At 45.5% G+C, this 19,869-nt stretch overlaps 2 protein-coding genes across 4 annotated transcripts; both read left to right on the forward strand.

Moving 5' to 3' along the window:
- Positions 1–995: 995 nt before the first annotated feature.
- LOC308570909 (C-type lectin-like) lies at positions 996–10,027 on the forward strand (the record flags this gene model as incomplete). The annotated part of the gene is made up of 5 exons (XM_081165984.1): positions 996–1,062; positions 3,061–3,152; positions 4,211–4,351; positions 7,670–7,784; positions 9,543–10,027. 5 exons carry the CDS (start codon positions 996–998, stop codon positions 9,608–9,610), a joined length of 483 nt encoding a protein of 160 aa, XP_081022110.1. The 3' UTR covers positions 9,611–10,027.
- Positions 10,028–12,540: 2,513 nt separating this feature from the next.
- On the forward strand, positions 12,541–17,205 carry RNASE12 (ribonuclease A family member 12 (inactive)). 3 transcript variants are annotated; one of them, XM_081167642.1, is made up of 3 exons: positions 12,545–12,707; positions 13,392–13,434; positions 16,598–17,205. In XM_081167642.1, the coding sequence occupies exon 3, from the start codon at positions 16,686–16,688 to the stop codon at positions 17,148–17,150; it is 465 nt and encodes a 154-aa protein (XP_081023768.1). In that variant the 5' UTR covers positions 12,545–12,707; positions 13,392–13,434; positions 16,598–16,685; the 3' UTR covers positions 17,151–17,205. The 3 variants fall into 3 exon arrangements, with proteins under 3 accessions (XP_081023767.1, XP_081023768.1, XP_081023769.1); XM_081167643.1 differs by having other exon boundaries at positions 13,396–13,434; XM_081167641.1 differs by lacking the exon at positions 13,392–13,434 and having other exon boundaries at positions 12,541–12,707.
- The last annotated feature ends 2,664 nt before the right edge of the window (positions 17,206–19,869 follow it).

The following is a 19,869-nucleotide window of genomic DNA, read 5'->3' on the forward strand; positions in this document are numbered from 1 at the left end:
TCTTGATGAGAGGGTTCCTGCAGGCAGCAGATCAAGGGTACGGATATGCTTACAGCCTAGGACCCTCGTACCTACGGGACAGCCTCTCCCGTTATGCCCCACGGAGGACCTTAAGGTCCATAAATAGTAACACCCTAGAGGTCCCAGGCCCTAAGGAAGTCAGAATAACCTCAACCAGAACCAGGGCCTTTTCAACGCTGGCTCCGGCCTGGTGGAACGCTCTGCCTCATGAGACCAGGGCCCTGCGGGATCTGATTTCTTTCCGCAGGGCCTTTAAGATAGAGTTGTTCCGCCTGGCCTTTGGCTTGGAATCAACTTGATCCCCTCCTCCTCTTTCCTTTTCCCTTTCTCCTTCTGTGATGGAACTCCCTGGCTTTTTTTCTGACCCACGTAGGACCAGTCTGGATAGGTGGCCTTGGCGAAGACTTGACGTTTTCATCCCCAAAAAAGTTTTTGATTTGAGTTCCTACTCAAATGAGGCTGCATTTTAATGTTGTATTTTAATCTTGTTTTTAAGTTGTATTTCAATCAATTGTTTTATACCTGGTGTTAGCCACCCTGAGCTGGGGAAAGTGGGGTATAAATAAAAGTATTTATTATTATTATTAATATTATTATTATTATTACTACTACTACTACTACTACTACTACTTCTACTACTACTACCTTTGAAGGGTTGTTGATACATAGAGAAAGTCATTCAGGGGAAACATCTGGTTGCAGCATTCCCCATCTCTTTCTCTGCCACCCCAGCTCTCCCTCCTCTTCCTACTCAGCTTTGTGGGTCAAATGTGATCAAACCCGGGCCACAGGATTCCCACCGCAGACCTAGAGTGTGGGGAACTTTCAAATACTTTGAGATGAGATGATGTGTTCATGGAGGAATGATGTGTTCTTGCAGGAAGTTGTACCAGCAAGGGCTGTAGCTCAGTGGTAGTTGCATATTGAAGGTTTCAAACTTACTGTACTCTCCACTCTCAAAGGTCAACCAGAAGATGGGACTCTTCACCTACTTCAGCCTTTGTCTCCTGGGCATCCTGGTCACAAATCCTTTCCTGGGAGGTGAGTTCCCCTTAACAAATACTGACATCGTATGATCAGTTAACAAACGGACTTGACTGAATACCTATCACCAGATCTTTTTAGTCTTTCCAAAAGATATTGGAGGTAAGGCTAACCCAAAATCTCCATCTGGCTCATGCAGTCCTTAACATTAGTGGGTCTCTGTGGTTTAGTGGGCGTTGTTGGACTACAATGTTCCTCGGTCCTGAGTGTTGTGGGGGATTTTTGTTTTTTGTTTTTTTGTTTAAAAAAATTTAAATTTTCCACAATTATAACAAATACAACATAGAAAAAAGAGAAGAAAACACACAAGAGAAAACACATTACTAAAAAAGAAAAACAAAAAAGAAATCTTAAACACATATCCCTTGAAAACCCAATTTCTCTTACATTGTTAATTGACTTCCTCAGATCCCTCCCTTCTGAATTTCATTGTATCTGCGTGTAACAGCTCTCCAATATCATTCTTAAACTAAAATTATTTCCAGCAATTAACTATCCTGTTCTCTTTTCTTACTGTTCTAAATCCAGCTTACTTACAATTAAATCCTATTTTAATCCTAGGCCTATCTGGTGCTTTCAAGTGACTTCTAATTATTTATATTACAATATTTATTCAAATAATCCTTAAATTTCTTCCAATCTTCTTGATATTCCTCTTCTTTCTGGTCATGGACTCTTCCCGTCAGGTCGGCTGGCTCCAAAAAGTCCAACATCTTCATCTGCCATTCTTCCAACGTTGGGATTTCTTGAGATTTGTAATTTTTAGCTAACAGCAGTCTTGCCACCGTAGTGGCATACAAAAATAATTGAACATCTTTTTCGAGCAATTCCATTCCTCCTCGGTCCTGAGTGTTGACCACGCTTGGTAGGGCTGATGGGAGTCGGTTGTCCAATGATGTGGAGGGCACCAGGTTGGGGTAGGATGGAAAGTGTTGGACTAGGGCTGGGGCAACCCAAGTTCAAATCCTCATGCAGCCATTAAGCTCAGCCCTGGGCTGGACACTGTCTCTCAACCTAACCTGCCTTGCATGATCCTTGTGTAGTTGGGAGAGGCATGTGTGCCACGTCAAGTTCCTGAGAGGACTGGTGGTATATCAACGAAAGGCAAGTGAGATGTAATATCAAAGTTCAGGGACTGACAAGCAAAAACGTTTAGGGTGTAAAACAGGGCCTGTGAGAGGGGGCGTGGCCTAGGGAGAGTTCCAAGGACCAGATAGAGAAGCTTGGAGGGGCATATTTGGCTCCAGGCCTGATATTCTCCTACCCCTGGAATACCCTTCCATAAACAGTTCTGTGGGGCAAGTCTATGCCACCTGTCATCTAGGGGTGAGGTAGGGTTTTCTTCCTTACAGTGAACATTCTCCCCTAACTTCCAGGGTGGATTTGATTTAAATCACTAGTCAGTAAGACTTGATTTAAATCTCTCTCTTTTTACAGAAAGACTCATTCTTGCTGGTATAATCTTAATATTGACAACCAGATGAAGGTTTCATTTTTGGAATAATAAATTTTCAGAGTAGTTTATATTTGGACAACCTTTCTGCTGTACTTTATTGGAAGGAGAAAAATACTCATTTCCTTAACGTCAGGGAACTGCCACTTAATAACAATTTAAGCAATTTATTTAACTAAAACAATAACATTATAGCATATATAGCCATGTTTGTTAACTGAGGTGGTTAAACAATTAAAAAAAACTTAGACTAAGTTTTAGCACAAATGAAAAACTTAAAACAAATCCTTATTTCCTGATGAATAGCCTTTGGAGTATAATGTAACTTAAAAAGAAAACTATCTTTAGAAAGATTTTTCCTCCAAAAGCATTTTGTTTTAAAAATTCAATTTAAATTTTTTAAAAAACCAATTTTAATTTTAAAAATCCATTTTTATTTTTATTTTTTTAAAAAAAAACCATTGCTTTTTATCCACCCTGCTAACTTCTAAGCAATCTATCTGCCCAATACCAACACCATTTCTGTCTCTCTCTCCATGCAGCTGAGGCCGACACCTGCGCCAGGGAGTGGCTGCAAAACCAGGGCAACTGCTACGCATACTTTGATGCCAAACTGACATGGCAAGAGGCCGAGGTAAGGAGCATTTGACACCCAACCAGTTACATCCCTGCAATTTTGCAAGCAAAATTTGAGAATGATTGAAACTTGTACAAAGCAGAACTCATGATTTGGAAAGTTTTGCTCCTGCACCAATCCAGCTGGTTGGATAGGATCGGAGGGGGAGTTTTCTTTTCTCCTTCTCTCACCTCAAAATGAGTACTGACCTGAATTTCTCTCCCATCTCTACCTGCTAGTATAAAAATATTGAATATGACAAGCTGATAAGTAACAATGTTACCTTAAAACTCACCATCAAGACTTGTGTTTCTTAGACATACAGTGGCACCTCAGGTTACAGACGCTTCAGGTTACATACGCTTCAGGTTACAGACTCAGCTAACCCAGAAATAGTACCTCAGGTTAGGAACTTTGCATCAGGATGAGAACAGAAATTGCGCGGCAGCAGCAGGAGGCCCCATTAGCTAAAGTGGTGCTTCAGGTTAAGAACAGTTTCAGGTTAAGAACGGACCCCCGGAACGAATTAAGTACTTAACCCGAGGTACCACTGTATCCCTCAAACCGGGGGGGGGGTGTTAAGTGACTTTTTTAAAAAAAATCCACAAAATTTAAATTCCAGTGTGGGTGGATTCAGCTCTGCACCAGCCCTGCTGATAGGGTAGGACAAGATAGGATATTACCGTATTTTTTGCACCATAACACTCACTTTTTTCCTCCTAGAAAGTAAGGGGAAATATCTGTGCGTGTTATGGAGCGAATGCCTGCGGGTGGCAGGGGGGATCTGCTGCAGTCGTGAGCAGAGGATCCATGGTTCCTTTTCCTTCCCTCCTCTGTGGTTACAAAGCATGGATCCACATGGATCCTCAGGATTTTTGCATTGAGCTACTCCAAACTCACTGTCAGATCACATGTCTGTGGCCACAGCATGAACCACAAAAATCATATATCCACTATTTCGTTTAGAATATTTTTTTTCTTGTTTTCCTCCTCTAAAAACTACGTGCGTGTTATGGTCTGGTGCGTGTTATAGAGCGAAAAATACGGTACATCTCTCTTTTCTTCTCTGTCCTCAGATTGAGTGCCAGAGCTATGGCCGTGGAGCCCACCTCGCCTCTGTCCTCACAAAGGCAGAGACACTCTTGGTGGCCGAGCACATCTCCACTTACCAGCAAGAAATAAGCGACGTCTGGATTGGGCTCCACGATGTCCGTCAGGTGAGCTTCTCCCATGTGCTCCATTCCTGGTCCATGTCAGCCCTGAGTGGGGATTCCTTAGCATTGCCACTCCAATTTTATTCCAATATCCTCCCAGGCAGAATCCCAAATTGGACAAATTCCTGGAGGATAAGGCTTTTGACGGCCATCCTCTGCCTCCAGTCTGGGGTAGTAATTCTTCTGAATGCCAGATGCCGGAAACTTCAGGACGGTATGTGCTGTTGCCCTCAGGTCCTGCTAATAATAATAACAATAATAATAATAATAATAATAATTTTTTATTTATACCCCGCCCTCCCCAGCCAAGGCCGGGCTCAGAGCGGCTTACAAGCAATAATAAAAACAAGATGAGTGATTACAACTTAAAAACAAAAATAAAATACAACATTAAAATAATGGAACATTAAAATATTAAAATGGAGCCTCATTGCAGGAGAAGGAAAAGAAAAAAGAAAAAGGGGGCGGAGGGAATCAAATTGGCTCCAATCCAAAGGCCAGGCGGAACAACTCTGTCTTACAGGCCCTGCGGAAAGAGATCAGATCCTGCAGGGCCCTGGTCTCATGAGACAGAGCGTTCCACCAAGTTGGGGCCAGTGCTGAAAAGGCCCTGGCTCTGGTTGAAGCCAATCTAACTTCCTTAGGGCCTGGGACCACTAGGGTGTTGTTATTTATGGACCTTGAGGCTCTCCGTGGGGCATACCAGGCGAGGCGGTCCCGTAGGTACGAGGGTCCTAGGCCGTGAAGGGCTTTAAAGGTCAAAAGCAGCACCTTAAATCTGACCCTGTACTCCACCGGGAGCCAGTGCAGCTTGAAAAGCACTGGATGAATATGCTCCCATGGCAGAGACCCTGTGAGGAGCCTCGCTGCAGCATTCTGTACCCGCTGGAGTTTCTGGGACAGCTTCAAGGGCAGCCCCGCGTAGAGCGAGTTACAGTAGTCAAGCCTGGAGATGACTGTCGCATGGATCACTGTGGCCAGGTCGGGGCGGGAAAGGTAAGGGACCAACTGCTTGATGCGGCGAAGGTGGAAAAATGTCGCCTTGGCTGTTGCTGTGACTTGCGCCTCCATGGAAAGGGAGGCGTCAAGGATTACACCCAAACTCTTAACGGAAGGTAATGGCACTAATTGGGCCCCCGCAAGAGAAGGGAGTTGGTCCCTCATCCCCATGCTATCCCGACCTAGCCATAGGACCTCTGTCTTTGAAGGATTTAGTTTCAATCGGCTCCCACGAAACCATCCAGCCACAGCTTCCAAGCATCTGGTCAGTGTGTAAGGGGCCGAGTTGGTGTGGCCATCCATCAGTAGGTAGAGCTGAGTGTCATCAGCATATTGATGACAGCCCAGCCCAAAGCTCCGGATAATCTGAGCAAGGGGGCGCATAAAGATGTTAAAAAGCATTGGGGAGAGAATTGCGCCCTGCGGCACTCCACACACCAAGGAGTGGCGTGACGACATTTCCCTCCCTAGTGCCACCCTCTGTCCCCGACCAGAGATAAAAGAGCACAACCAGTTACGGGCTATGCCCTGTATCCCCACGTCTGCAAGGCGATGGTCCAGAAGATCATGATCGACCATGTCAAAAGCTGCTGACAAATCTAAAAGGATCAGCAGTCCTGACCCGCCTCGATCCAGTTGTCTACGGATATCATCTGTTAGGGCAACCAGAGCCGTCTCCGTCCCAAAACCAGGACGGAAACCGGACTGAAATGGATCTAATGCCGATGTTTCCTCCAGAAACCTACCAAGCTGTTCAGCAACCGCTCTCTCAATTACCTTACCCAGGTATGGAAGATTTGAAACTGGGCGGTAATTGGATAGGTCTAAGGGATCTAATGAAGTTTTCTTTAGGAGTGGACGCACCACTGCTTCCTTCAGTTCCCCTGGGAATGTCCCCGTGTCAAGGGACAAATTGATAATTTCAACCAGGGGGGTCCGCGCAACATCTGGACACTCCCTAATCAGCCAAGACGGGCACGGATCAAGGAGGCAGGTGGTGGGCCTACCAACTTGGAGGAATCTATCCACATCAGTAGGGAGTATCCGATCGAAATGGTCCAACACTGGACCTGAAGTCAGTCGAGGGGCCTCCAGTTCAGTCACTGTATCTAAATTGGCAGGGAGGTCACGGCGGAGCAACAGGACTTTCTCCGCAAAAAAGCTCGCGAATGCCTCACAGCTGTGGGTCGAATTTGTGCTTAAATTTGGTTGTCCTCCTAAGGACGTTTATTATTATTATTATTATTTATAAATTTTTTTATAAATTTTATAAATTTTATAAATTATAAATTTTATAAATTTTATAAATTATAAATTTATAAATTATAAAAATTATAAATTATTATTTATACCCCACCCATCTCGCTGGGTTTCCCAAGCCACTCTGATCAGCTTCCAACTGAATATTAAAAACAATACAACATCAGACATTAAAAACCTCCCTAAACAGGGCCGCCTTCAGATGTCTTTTAAAAGTAAAATAGTTGTTTATTGCCTTGACATCTTCTGGGAGGGCATTCCACAGGGCAGGCACCACTACCAAGAAGGCCCACTGCCTGGTTCCCTGTAACTTGCCTTCTTGCAGCAAAGGAACCACTAGAAGGCCCTTGGCACTGGACCTCAGTGTCCGGGCTGGATGATGGGGGTGGAGACGCTCCTTCAGGTATACTGGACCGAGGCCATTTAGGGCTTTAAAGGTCAGTACCAACACTTTGAATTGTGCTTGGAAACATACTGGGATCCAATGAAGATCTTTCAGGACCGGTGTTATATGGTCTCGGCGGCCGCCCCCAGTCACCAGTCTAGCTGCCTCATTCTGGATTAATTGCTTGCAGGTTTCCCTCAGGCATCTGGATGGCCGCTGTAAGAACAGGATGATGGGCTATGATAGGCCATTGGTCTGATCCAACAGGCTCACCTTAAATTCAAATACACCATTTTGTTATTTTCCACGGGAGTCCTTCTCTTTTCCTGCATCATAGCTGCCCGCTGACCAGAACTCTCCAGCTCAGCTTTTGCACTGGGCTCCTCCCACTTCCTTAACCACATGATCTGTTCCGTCTCTTTCATGCAGATCAAGTAGAATGGTGCTCCATTCCTGTTTGATGGTTTGGTGGCTCCATGGCAATGCCTTCCCACTCTTACCTCAACAATCTCCCAAATTTATTCCCCCCACGCCGCTGCTTCTCCATTGTTTTCCACGAGAGTCCTCCTCTGCTGCTAACAGATCCCCATGGGGAAAACTCTCCAGCAAGTTGGCTTCATCCAGTTTCTCTATCTGGCCCCTTCCATCACATGATGTATTCTGTCTCTTTTCTGCAGACCAGGAAATGGAGGTGGGCTGACGAATCCACCTACAACTACAAGGCCTGGATGAACCACCAGCCAGACAACTACCGCAACGCCGAGTACTGTGTGGAGCTGAGACGAACCACAGGTAAGCAAGTCATTCTCAGTGTCTGAGAAACGACAAGGGCATTTTAGGACAAGGATAGGAAAACTCAAGCCTGGGGGGCCAAATATGCCACTTTGTCTGGCCCTTGGAACTCTTCCCAGCCATATCCTCTCTCCCCTGGCCATGACTACCCTCCCTGACTCTGCTCCATGCCCTTGCTTTGTGTTTGTGCCTGGCTGGACTGTGTCCTTGAACTCTGGCTTGTATGGATAGAGCAGGCAGAGGGAGGTGGGAGTGTGTGTGTGTAGAAACCAGCTCAGGGACGCGGACTTATAAAAAATATTGGGGGGGGGCGGGAAAGCTCATGAATAATAAATAAGCTCATGAATATGCAAATAAAGTGGCGCCGCCTCCTCGTGAGCGAATAGGGGAGAGCGTGCTGCGCCTATTAATCAGCTCCGAAGGAAATTGATTGGAGCTTTTGCTCGGGAGGGAGGGCAGGAGGCATGCAGCCCGACCCTGTGCATTTTGGGCTGGGGGAGGGGCGGCGATGGCGCTCTGCTGGAGGGGCGCCGGAGATTATTGGGGGGGCAGAGCCCCCCCAAACGATTTTTTGAGGGGGCTCGGGCCCCCTCAAGCCCCATGGAGTCGGCGCCTATGAACCAGCTTATTGGACAAGGGTAAAGTTAACATTCACTGCTCCACCCACTTTTGCCTCTGGCCCTGCCCATCAATGGCATGTGGCCCTCAGGAAATTGTCCAGATAGATATGCAACCCTCAGGCTGGAAAAGGTTCACCACTCCTGATTTAGGGACACAATGGCTGGCCATGTTCTGAATATAGTGGTACCTCGGGTTACATACACTTCAGGTTACAGACTCCGCTAACCCAGAAATAGTACCTCGGGTTAAGAACTTTGCTTCAGGATGAGAACAGAAATCGTGCTCTGGTGGCGCGGCAGCAGCAGGAGGCCACATTAGCTAAAGTGGTGCTTCAGGTTAAGAACAGTTTCAGGTTAAGAATGGACCTCCGGAATGAATTAAGTACTTAACCTGAGGTACCACTGTATACCATGAGATGGAGAGCTACAACTGATCTATGCAATTCAGTTGCCTGTGAATACCATAGCTTGCACCTGTATACACACTATACCTTTAAGCCAGATTTGAAACACATTCTTTCCCTCACATAATTCTGAGCACTGTAGTTTGCCCCTCACAGAGTTACAGTTCCTAGCAACCTTAACAAACCATAGTTCCAAAAATTCTTCAGGGGGATGTGCTTTGAATGTGCTGTGTGCGCACAGTGTCTACAAATAACACCCAAACCACAGAGAAGGCATGCTCTCCTTTTTTTCCAAAGTCAGGGTAGCCAGCATGACACCCTTCAGATGTGCACTATGACTCCCATCTGCTCTGGTCCACATGGCTAGGGGTCAGGGATGATGAGTGTCATTGTACAAAAAAATCCAGAGGTCACAAGGTTAGCTACCCCTCTCCTAGAGTGCTCTTGAGCAAAAATATCTAGCCTCAGATGTGGAAAAACTCTCGGGGAAGAAATACACAGAACAGAAAACAAACTGAAACCTTACTCCTTCGTTTTATTTGCCTTCACACGTTTGAACATTAGAATCAGTTCTATTTGCTTTTCCCCTTAAAAATATTAATCGTGGGAACTAGAAGCTCACGTGAAAGCTGAGATTTAATTGGAGGTTGACAACATTCTGCAGGTCTCTTCAGTTCAGGTTACAGAACCGCCAAACCAAAGGGCTAACTTGAGCCTTATCTTCTGCCTCCTAGACTTTAAACAGTGGAACGACGCCCCCTGCAGGAAACTCAACGCCTACATCTGCAAGCATGAACTGTAGGGAAGACTGTATCGCCCGACTGCGCCTGCCGGGATGGAACTGGACCCGGCTACAAGAGATTGGCTGACTTGGTGGATGTGTCTCTCTGATGCCATTACTCTCCCTCCTTCCACAAAGCCAAAGACCAGCTCCTCCTGTTCATCCTGTTTCCAGTGCCATCTCTGAGGAGCTGCTTCTGTTCTCTGCCTCTTTCCCTTACCCTTTTCGTGTATGTGAGTGTATCTCTGCAGGTACAGTGTAATGTTAATAAACTCTTTCTTGCGCATCTCTATTTCCTGGCATGCTCCTATAATTCCAGATGGCTCTCAGTTCGCTCAGCCTCCTCTAGGATGGCCACATGGGGGAAAGAGGTCAGCAGGAACAAACTCTCCGTTCCTTTGTGCATTTGAGAGAATTTGGAGAGGTACTGCAGCTTCCTTCTCTCTTGCACAGGATGCTACACCTGTAGTCACAATCGTGCCATCAGCTGTTGGCCTTGCTGGAGGTCCAGAACCTTTTGTGGGAGCACTCCATTGGCTAACCCTGGGCTACACAATGCTAGAATTTCCTTCTTCTTAATTGTTAAAGCAGGGCAAGGAATCAGCGGGACTCCAGATTGCATTGGACTCCAACTTCCATCATCCCTGATTGTAGGTCATACTGGTTGATGGGAGCTGGAGTCCAGCAGCATCTGAAGAGCCTAATTTCCCCTCTCCCCTCCTCCCTGGATAGTAACAACAGGCCACACTATCACACAAAGTTAGATGTACAATTGCAAAGTACTCTGTGCAAAAGCGCTCTGCAAAAAAAACCCAATGAGCCTTGTGCATTTGCAACCCGACATGCATGCATTGCCAACGCAGGCACAGAAGACACCTGGCATCTTCCCAGGACGACGGGCTGTACAGTATTTCCTTTTGAATTCCACCACCACCACACCAAATTTGTACCTATACATATAAGCTGTTGTTGTTGTTGTTTAATCGTTTAGTCGTGTCCGACTCTTCGTGACCCCATAGACCAGAGCATGCCAGGCACTCCTGTCTTCCACTGCCTCCCGCAGTTTGGTCAGACTCATGTTCGTAGCTTCGAGAACACTGTCCAACCATCTTGTCCTCGGTCGTCCCCTTCTCCTCTTTCCCAACATCAGGGTCTTTTCCAGGGAGTCTTCTCTTCTCATGAGGTGGCCAAAGTATTGGAGCCTCAGCTTCACGATCTGTCCTTCCAGTGAGCACTCAGGGCTGATTTCCTTAAGAATGGAGAGGTTTGATCTTCTTGCAGTTCATGGGACTCTCAAGAGTCTCCTCCAGCACCAGAATTCAAAAGCATCAATTCTTCGGCGATCAGCCTTCTTTATGATCCCGCTCTCACTTCCATACATCACTACTGGGAAAAACATAGCTTTAACTATATGGACCTTTGTTGGCAAGGTGATGTCTCTGCTTTTTAAGATGCTGTCTAGCTACCAGATGCAAATTTGTGCCCTCTTTTCATGGGGAGGTGAATCAGGTCTGCTGCTCTTATTCTGCCCCCAAAGCACTTTTTTTGCATCTTCTTTTGCATTAAGAGACACCATATGCACCACAACCACCGCGAAAGCTTTTCAAAACCTTGCAAATGCCTGCCAAATATTGGGATGAATCAACATGCAGACTTCGGGAAACGAAGGGTCCTAGCTCAGTAGTAGAGCATCTGCTTTGCACGCAGACGGTCCCGACGGCTCAACATATCTGAAACTCCGGAGAACCAGTGCCAGTCAATGTCGACGGTACAGAGGTTGCCGGCGGACCGGTGGTCTTTCTCTGTAGAAGACAGCAACTTTCTCAAACTTTCTCCTCCAGGGAAGTGCGGCCGCCCAGAGCACGCTTAAGCAATAGCTTCCCCTGCTGGCATGTTTCGGAATCACTGGGATTGAGGGTGTATCCGAATTTCATGCACTGAAATTAAGCGATGTGCTCTCTCAATGTTAAAATGACGCGCGGTGGGGCAGGGGGCGCTCATTGCAGCGGGTAGGTTAAAAGTTATTTAAAGGGACAGGACATCTGATCATAAATCTCCAAAACCTAGTTTTGTCCTGGGAGAGAAGGGGTGTGTGTGTGTGTGTGTGTGTGTGAGAGAGAGAGAGAGAGAGAGAGAGAGAGAGAGAGAGAGAGAGAGAAATAAAATACAACAATCCCTTCAATAGCCATTTCAAAATTCAGTCCAAAACTAGATTCTCAGTTCCAAGACAGACAATTCAAAGACTGATAATTCAAAAGACTGATTATTCAATAATGTTTTATATATTCTATGAGCCGCCCAGAGTAGCTGGGGAAACCCAGCCAGATAGGCGGAGTATAAATAATAAAATTATTAATTATCATTAATATGAAGGAAGGAAGGAAAGAAAGAAAGAAAGAAAGAAAGAAAGAAAGAAAGAAAGAAAGAAAGAAAGAAAGAAAGTCCCTAGCAGGTAACTAAGTTTTTTTATATAAAAAAGACTCTTGTTTTATGTCCTAGATTTTGATTCCTGAGGTGCTTTCTGGGTAAATTGCCTCCCTATTCCCATCAGCTACTGGTTCATCCTAGAATCATAAAATTAAAGAGTTGGAAGGGACTCCCAAGGGACATCTAGCCCAGTGCAGGAATCACTGCTAAATAATCCCTGACAGATGACCATCCAACCTCTGATCAAACACCTCCAGTGAAGGAGGTTCCAGCAGAAGACGTGAGATATGCCTGGCCAGAACCGTCCCAGATCCAGACGCTGAAACTTGCTCCCCATCGGTAGTGATCGTTCCCACCTTCCTTTCGGATTGATGTCGAGGCTCATCAGTTGCTGGTGACAGATACACAACCTTCCTCGGCTGTGCATTGCATTGATCACGTTAAGGCTCTGGGCAAACCAGTCGCCCATTGGATAGAAGCAGGATCCCTAGCTCCACCTCCCGGAAGTTGATTGGATAAGCGCATTCCCTCTTCTACCTGCCCGGTTTGCCTAACGAGCAGAAGGAGAGAGAACCTGCCCTAAGAAAGCTTGCTTGCTGCTGTTTTGAAAGTAAAACAGCTTATCCTTTATTTTAGGATCCATGCTGAAATTCATTTATCTTGCCAGGTAACCAATGGCGAGATTAGACAGGTTTGTTTTCTTTTATAGTCTCTGTCCTCTTCCTTACGCGCGCGGAACTTTGCCTTTTCTGTGCTGCATATAAAATCCCAGTAAACTTAATCAGTTCTTCATTTTGGGAGTCTGCTATGATGGACAGGTCTATAAACAATAAAATGTGCACTGTGAGGGTTGCAGACATTCCATTTCATTCCCCCCTCCCCCCCCCCTTTTCTTTCTTTCTCCACACACAATCAATTGCCCTTTGGGAGTTATTTTGTATTTTATTTTTTACTTTTTATTTACTAAAGATAGTGTAATGAGTTCATGGGTGCAAGACTAAATTCTGGATCAAGCTAGTGTTAGAATTTAATTAAGGCTTGTGTGTTAAAGCCGCGTATCATACTTCCACATCTAAGACTCTAATCAAGACTCGTGTGTATTAAGCTGTGTGTTAGACATCCCTTTAATTCTAGGAAATCAACAAGCCTCGCCTTAGCCTCTATTTTACACAAACACACAAAGTTTCTAGTCCTCATGTTGAGAAAGAGATGCTTGACAAGGTGGGGAAACCTTCGGTGATTTCGTAATGTTCTGCGCTGCTGTCTCAGGAACCATCCCTGGTATTTCCGGTTGCTCTGACTTGGCAGCCGATTCGTGAGTCATTAACTCTCTCACTCCCCGCCCATTGCGCTATTGGTTTCCTTGTTTTCATAGCCAGCGATGGTGTCAGAGCAGACGGGAGACATCTTGACACAAGGTGAGTACTGAGAACTCCAGGGGTTAAAATGTGTATTTGTGGTGCAAAGTGCCCTGTGTCCTAGGACCAAGTAGTTAGGGTAAGGAAGGGTGGGATGCTAATGCTGTAGAAAAGAATTATATCTCTATGAGGGATAGAATACAGTGCCCAGGAAGCTCTGTGGGGGAAGCTCTGTGATTTAAATGTGCTTTATCTCTATGGTGTGTGCGCAGACTCAGAAAGAAGGTTTAAGAAATGGAACTGCTTAACGATGTATGTCAGACCAGGGTGTGCTTCCAATAATAATTTTTATTGAGTATTTATCATGATCTGATTACAGGGAAACCAGACAGATTTGGCTACCAATGAGCATTCATGCTGATGTGTTTGCTGGGAGGTTAGATGGCATTGCGTTGGAGCAAGTGTTATCCCACACTTTCCAGAGCATTTTCCCCATCACTTTCCTTCACGCCAAAAGTCCAATCTTTGACGGAAGCTGGTTTGTGGCACAAGACCTCCCAATCCACTATAACTGTGTGACTTGATCTTGCTGGTTTTTGACTCAATCCCACTCAAGAATAGTGACAGTCTGGAAGCACTCAGAGTGGTTTGGAAAAACAACTGAGTTCATCCGCACAATCCATGTAAAGCACTCCTATACACGATAACAATCATGACCCTCCCCTCTCTGGAATGCTGGGAACAGTGATTTTTAAGGGGTCTCCCAATGATTCTCAGGACCCTTAACTGCAGTTCCCATGCTTCTTTGCGGGGGGAGCTGTGGCTGTTAATGCGGTACAAAACTGCTTTAAATGGATGGTGTGGATGTGTCCAGCAAAACAAGCCTTCCAGAACAAGAAATACCTTGAAGCATTGCTGATAGATAGGGATGGAGAGAAGGAAGGAACTCCATCACTTCAAGGATGAAGAGAACATAGGAAGGTGATCCACCTAGCTCAGCATGGTCTGCACAGCAGGGCAGGAGCTGTCCAAGGTTTCAGGCAGGGGACATTGCTAGTCCTACTTGGAGATTGAATATAGCATCTTCTGCATGTAAGGTAGATGCTGTTCTGCTGAGCTATGACTTTTCACCATACAACAGGGATACAATGCACAGTTTGTCTGTGATGCTTCCTATACCCCGATGTTAGTTCCCACGGTGGGAGCAGGAGGAACATTGTTAGGGGCTGGCTCAAGGGGCCAAAGACCCAGGTCTTGCCTGCTTCACCCCATCTCCACTGCCCCATCCCTCCTCTTTTTAAAAACAAACGCTTTTTCAAAAGGTTTCACATACAAGGTAGCTGGGAGTGCGCCCAGAGTGCAGAGCCAGTAAAATCCCATATAGACACCCCCTTAATTTGCCCACAGTCAACTCATACAATTATGTGACATGGGTCTGTGCTCCCAATCCTTTAAGTACTAACCCATGCTGGGGGGGGGGGCAGCAGCATGGTATATTCTCCCATAACCCTGCACACCAAAAACTAAATCCATGAGTTACTTTTTTCAGCCAAAAGACCATGACAGCTATACAGAATTTGCTATAACAGGTAGTGATTTGATGGCCACCAGCTCAGGTGGCTTTAAAAGAGGATTGGGCAAATTCATGGAGAATATCAATGGCAACTAGCCACGATGAGTATGTTCTGCCTCCACTGTTGTTTGTTTCTTACTAAATAAAATCACAAATGTTGCTGGTGGCAAATCAGCAGCTCCAGCCTAGACCCCAGCTGTGTTCTCAGTTAACATTTTTGAGGAGCAGTTTTGAAAGCTGCCTATATTAAGCAGGGAAAAGATCCCCAGACCATTTCTATTCCTGGTTGTGTTAACCCATCTGGATCTAATATGATGTAAAAGCAGTGATACCAACTTTAACTGACTTGTCAGTGAGTGGAGGCTGACTAAGCCACACTTGAGATGTTGTGCTACAAATCACCCCAGGCCAGGGTTGAGTCAGAGGCTGGAAATATGTAGGTTGGTTTGTTCCTCCCTGTGTCACCTGCAAAGTTTTCCTTGAAAGTGTCCTTGATTCCTTGTCATGCTGGGCTCTCTGTATAAAAGCAGAGTGGGGCAGATTGCTCTTGGCAGAGGGAGCCCGGCCCAGTTCTCCAACTCAGGTAAGGCTCGGACTTCGACTTGATCCATGACAGAAACAATGTAAGAGTCCTCAGACGGGCCACATCTTAAAACTCAGCCACGGCTTGTGCCAAAGCTTCAGCGTCAACCTGGGTAGAGCATTTTGGGGCAAGGAAATCTGGGATGTCTCCAGTCCCACTATTTACAAAGTTAGAGGTGGCATTATTATGCCCATCACAGTGATTAAAGGCATGTGAGAAGGTTAGACTGGAGGAAAAGGGTCCTAGCCACAATGGCTATAGTCTGCCTCTACTGTCAGGGGTGATATGCCTCTGAATACTTGTACTCAGCCCTTGCTTGCAGGCCTCTTGAAGGGCCATCTGGTCAGCCACTGTGAGGACAGAGTGTTGGATGAGAAAGACCCTTGGCTGGATCCAACAGAAATATTTTTATGTTCTTATTAAATTGACTGATCATCAGGAAGCTGCTTCAGAGTCCACCTGCTAGGGATTGCACATTGCAGCACAGCGCCTTCGGGACTTTCTATGGAGATAAAACTGTATTAAAATATAAATTTCAAATAAGCACTTCAGGGCAAATTCCACTTCCCAATAACCTTTAGAACTGTGGTTCCCAATGTGGGGCACACGCCCCACAGGGGGAGCAATTTGAATTTTATGGGGGGGCAATTTGGAAGCTTCTTTAGCCCAAGTTAATGGCCTTTTAGGCTTCCTTCACGTGAATAGAACTTCACTTTTTGAATAATAATTATTATATGTCACAGAGGGGCATCAGGATTTTAGAGATGCTTAGGTGAGGCATGGCCAAAATCAGGTTGGGAACCACTGCTTTAGAACCTACCTCGCCACACGATGTAGCAGGCCCCTCTTATAAGGACCCCTTGAGAATTTCCCTGACAACAACAGGCAATGATGTGGTATTATTTATGGTGGTTGGTTTTTCCAGTGAGAAGGGGCTTCTATTTTGAAATGGGTGGTGGTCAAGATTGCCATGTACAGCATTAAAGATCGGGGCATTGTCAAGTCATTAATTTGCCAGTTTATTTTTTACCATCCTTGGGGGTGCCATATTGTTCTTCCCACCTCAGGAACCAAGCCTCTTGAGACCACCTCCATCCTTCCTACCTCACTTGGCTACCATCCATCACCTGACAAAGAACAACAAAGGGGACAGCAATGGCAGAGAGAGGCCCATGTCCAGGGCTGACCACGCCACTCCTCTTCCTGGCGGCCTGCTTGGCCATGGCCAGCGCGGAAAGTTACCAGAAGTTCTTGAGGCAGCACGTTGACTTCCCAACGACGGAGGCTCCCGACCCCCGGAGCTACTGCAACCTTATGATGAAGCGCCGCGACCTGGCCACCTCCCACCACTGCAAGCACCTCAACACTTTCGTCCATGCGGACACCTCCAAGATCCAGCTTGTTTGTGGCGAGGGTGGGGTACCCACCACAGGGGACCTCCGGGAAAGCAATGCCAGCTTCCCCCTCACGCTGTGCCAACTTCAGAAGGGCTCCTGGGCCCCAGACTGCAGTTACAAAGGGACCGATAACACGGAAAGGATCATCATAGCCTGTGAAGGGGGATATCCTGTCCATTTGGAAACCGAAGTCCCAGCTGATGTGGGGCAGGAGGACCTGTGATGTGTGGAGCCAGGGAAAACAATCCATGTATCTCCATATATATATATATATATATATATATATATATATATATATATACACACACACACACACACACACACACACACACATATATAAATAATTTCTCTCATTTTCCCTCCTAACCATTTCTTCTATTAACTGAAAAGAAAATCTCACTTTAGTTCACCTATTCCACTTTTACCTCGAGAAGAAAAGTTAATTTATCGAATGTAGTCTTCAGATTTCTCTCTCTCTCTTTCTCGTTTCCCTCCTACCATTTCTTCCATTAGCTAAGAACAAAATTCTCGCTTTTCACATATTTTATGTTGAAAATAAAAAAAATAAGCTGAAATTGATATTGACTTGCTTCCTTTCTTTGGTTTCAATATTGCATTGGGGTTAAAAACAACAACAACAAAGTTTTGGACAATGAGTAGTTTCAAGAGCATAAAAAGAAGACTCCCCTTGCAATGTACATCTTTAGAGTAAACTAGGGACATTTCTCCCTCAGGTGGAACTCAGGAGGTCCCTGGAGCTCCCTACAATTTCTGTATCTCTAGAGTAAACCAGGCGTGAGTTTTCCCGCACGCAGAACTCTCGCGATCTGTTGATGAAAACACCATTCCGAGGTTCTAATGCCTTTCCCGCAGGTTTCTTGATAGTACTTCAAAAAAACAGGGCTCGTCCGGGATTTGAACCCGGGACCTCTCGCACCCTAAGCGAGAATCATACCCCTAGACCAACGAGCCGGCCACTTGCCGAAAACTCTGAAGGTGTCTTTTTCTGTTTTGGTGCCTCCTAGTGGCAACAGCCGTGTTCTCCTTCCTGCTCTGCGAGTTTGCTGCCAACTTTTTGCTGTCGTCGCTTTTAAAAAGCAACCTATTGCTAGATCAAAAACTTTCTTCCGCTCCGTGATTCCCCCCCCCCCCCATTTGTAACAGAGGTGGGAGAAATGCGAGCCTATCTGCATGGGACAAGAGATGATTATTTAGGGATGAGATTGAACTGGATATTCTCCTCCACCGTTGTAGAAAAGCAAGACGCCTATTTTGGGTAGGGGGAATGCAGAAGAAAAATACAATGAATCCTGGAAATCCTGAGTTTAAACTCCCGGATGTGTTTTGAATCATAACACTGACTCACCCTAGGACTTTTTTAAATAAAAAATGAGTTTCTCTGAACATGTACAGAATGCCTCCCCCCACCCCACACTAGGAGACCATGCCACGCCTGATCCTTTTATATTTTTAATGGTTTAACGGGGCAAGCCTATCCGGCGGTGCATATTTACACGGAAGTAAATCCTTTTAAATTCCCTGGGACTTCACCACGGCTTACTCCTGAACTCAGTGATCCTTACTTCCGAGTAAAACCATGCATAGGCGTTGCACCGGGTCAACAGGGCTGGCTCTTGAACTCAGCGATCCTCCTTACTTGTGAGTAAACATGCACACTACTTAACACTGTAAGTCGTCCTCCAGTTCCTTTTGCAGAGCACACAAAATTATCAACTTCTCTTTCCTGGTTTTAGTTCTCGGGATCTAATTTCCCTTCCACACACACAACCCCACAATAAAGAAGAGGTGGGAGGATTGCGATCTAAATCGTGAAAAAACCAAAACCCAGTCTTACCATCCAGCTGCCTTGTCACAGGACTATGGGAAAGGAAGTTACTATATTGCCCTTTTAAAAGACCGTCAGATTAGAGCCCATTTAACCAGATTCAAAAGACTGGAAGCGACGACGAATATAGCAGCAGCACAACAATTTGGATTATATAGATATGGCTGGAGACTTTACGAAGTTTATTGCTGGTGCAAGCATAACAAAGGCCCCAGCGAGATTTGAACTCGCGACCCCTGGTTTACAAGACCAGTGCTCTAACCCCTGAGCTATGGAGCCTTGTACATAAAAACTGTTTAGTCCAATGCTCTAGAAAGGTTAGAGTCTAGAGGTTTCCGGGTTTTGCTGGACAGAAGGAAATCTTCCAAATATTTTTCTGGCACATTTTTTTTATCACTCGGATGATAGATCCCGCGACACACAGTTGCTCCCCAGGGAGGCTAGCAATATAACTTTCAAAACCACAATAGAAAAATAACTTAATTAAAACTTCCTAGATAAACAGCAGCGGAGAGGAGGGGGATTGAATCGGGAAGGGAAAGCTAATGCAAACTAATTGATAAAAGCAAAAACACACCAGAGCCGAGACCCTATCTTCTACAATATCACACACGCAAATTATAATATGCTCAGTCATGTATATAAGTATTGCTTAGTACAGATTTATAAAACTTGCCTTAAAAACGTGTAAAAATACTCAGATCTGTGGACTAGCATTGCTTTCAGCGCAATCCTATGTAGGCTTACTCGGAAGTAAGCGCCACTTCGTTCAAGAGTTTGCTCCCTCGTACGTGAGTTTAAAATTGCAATTATTTTATTTTTCTTTAAACTCTCTTTCAACTCCATACCCACCTCTGTAGAGAACAGGGAGAAAACACCCATTCTGTTCACCATCCATAACCAGTGATTTTATGCTATTTCCCCCAGCCACCATGTCAAAGTGATTTGTTAAACGTGAGAAAAAGTTGGGCTCGTCCGGGATTTGAACCCGGGACCTCTCGCACCCAAAGCGAGAATCATACCCCTAGACCAACGAGCCAGCTGACGAGTAAGTTCCGCACCCTTTATTTAAAGTTGGAAAATTGGTTGCGTTCCA

This window comes from Podarcis bocagei (assembly GCF_964188305.1).
Source record: "Podarcis bocagei genome assembly, chromosome: 13".
NCBI lineage: Eukaryota > Metazoa > Chordata > Lepidosauria > Squamata > Lacertidae > Podarcis > Podarcis bocagei.

What these genes read in the sequence shown, in the direction of transcription:
- RNASE12 (XM_081167641.1), top strand. Translation starts at nt 16,686, where the DNA reads ATGGCAGAGAGAGGCCCATGTCCAGGGCTGACCACGCCACTCCTCTTC.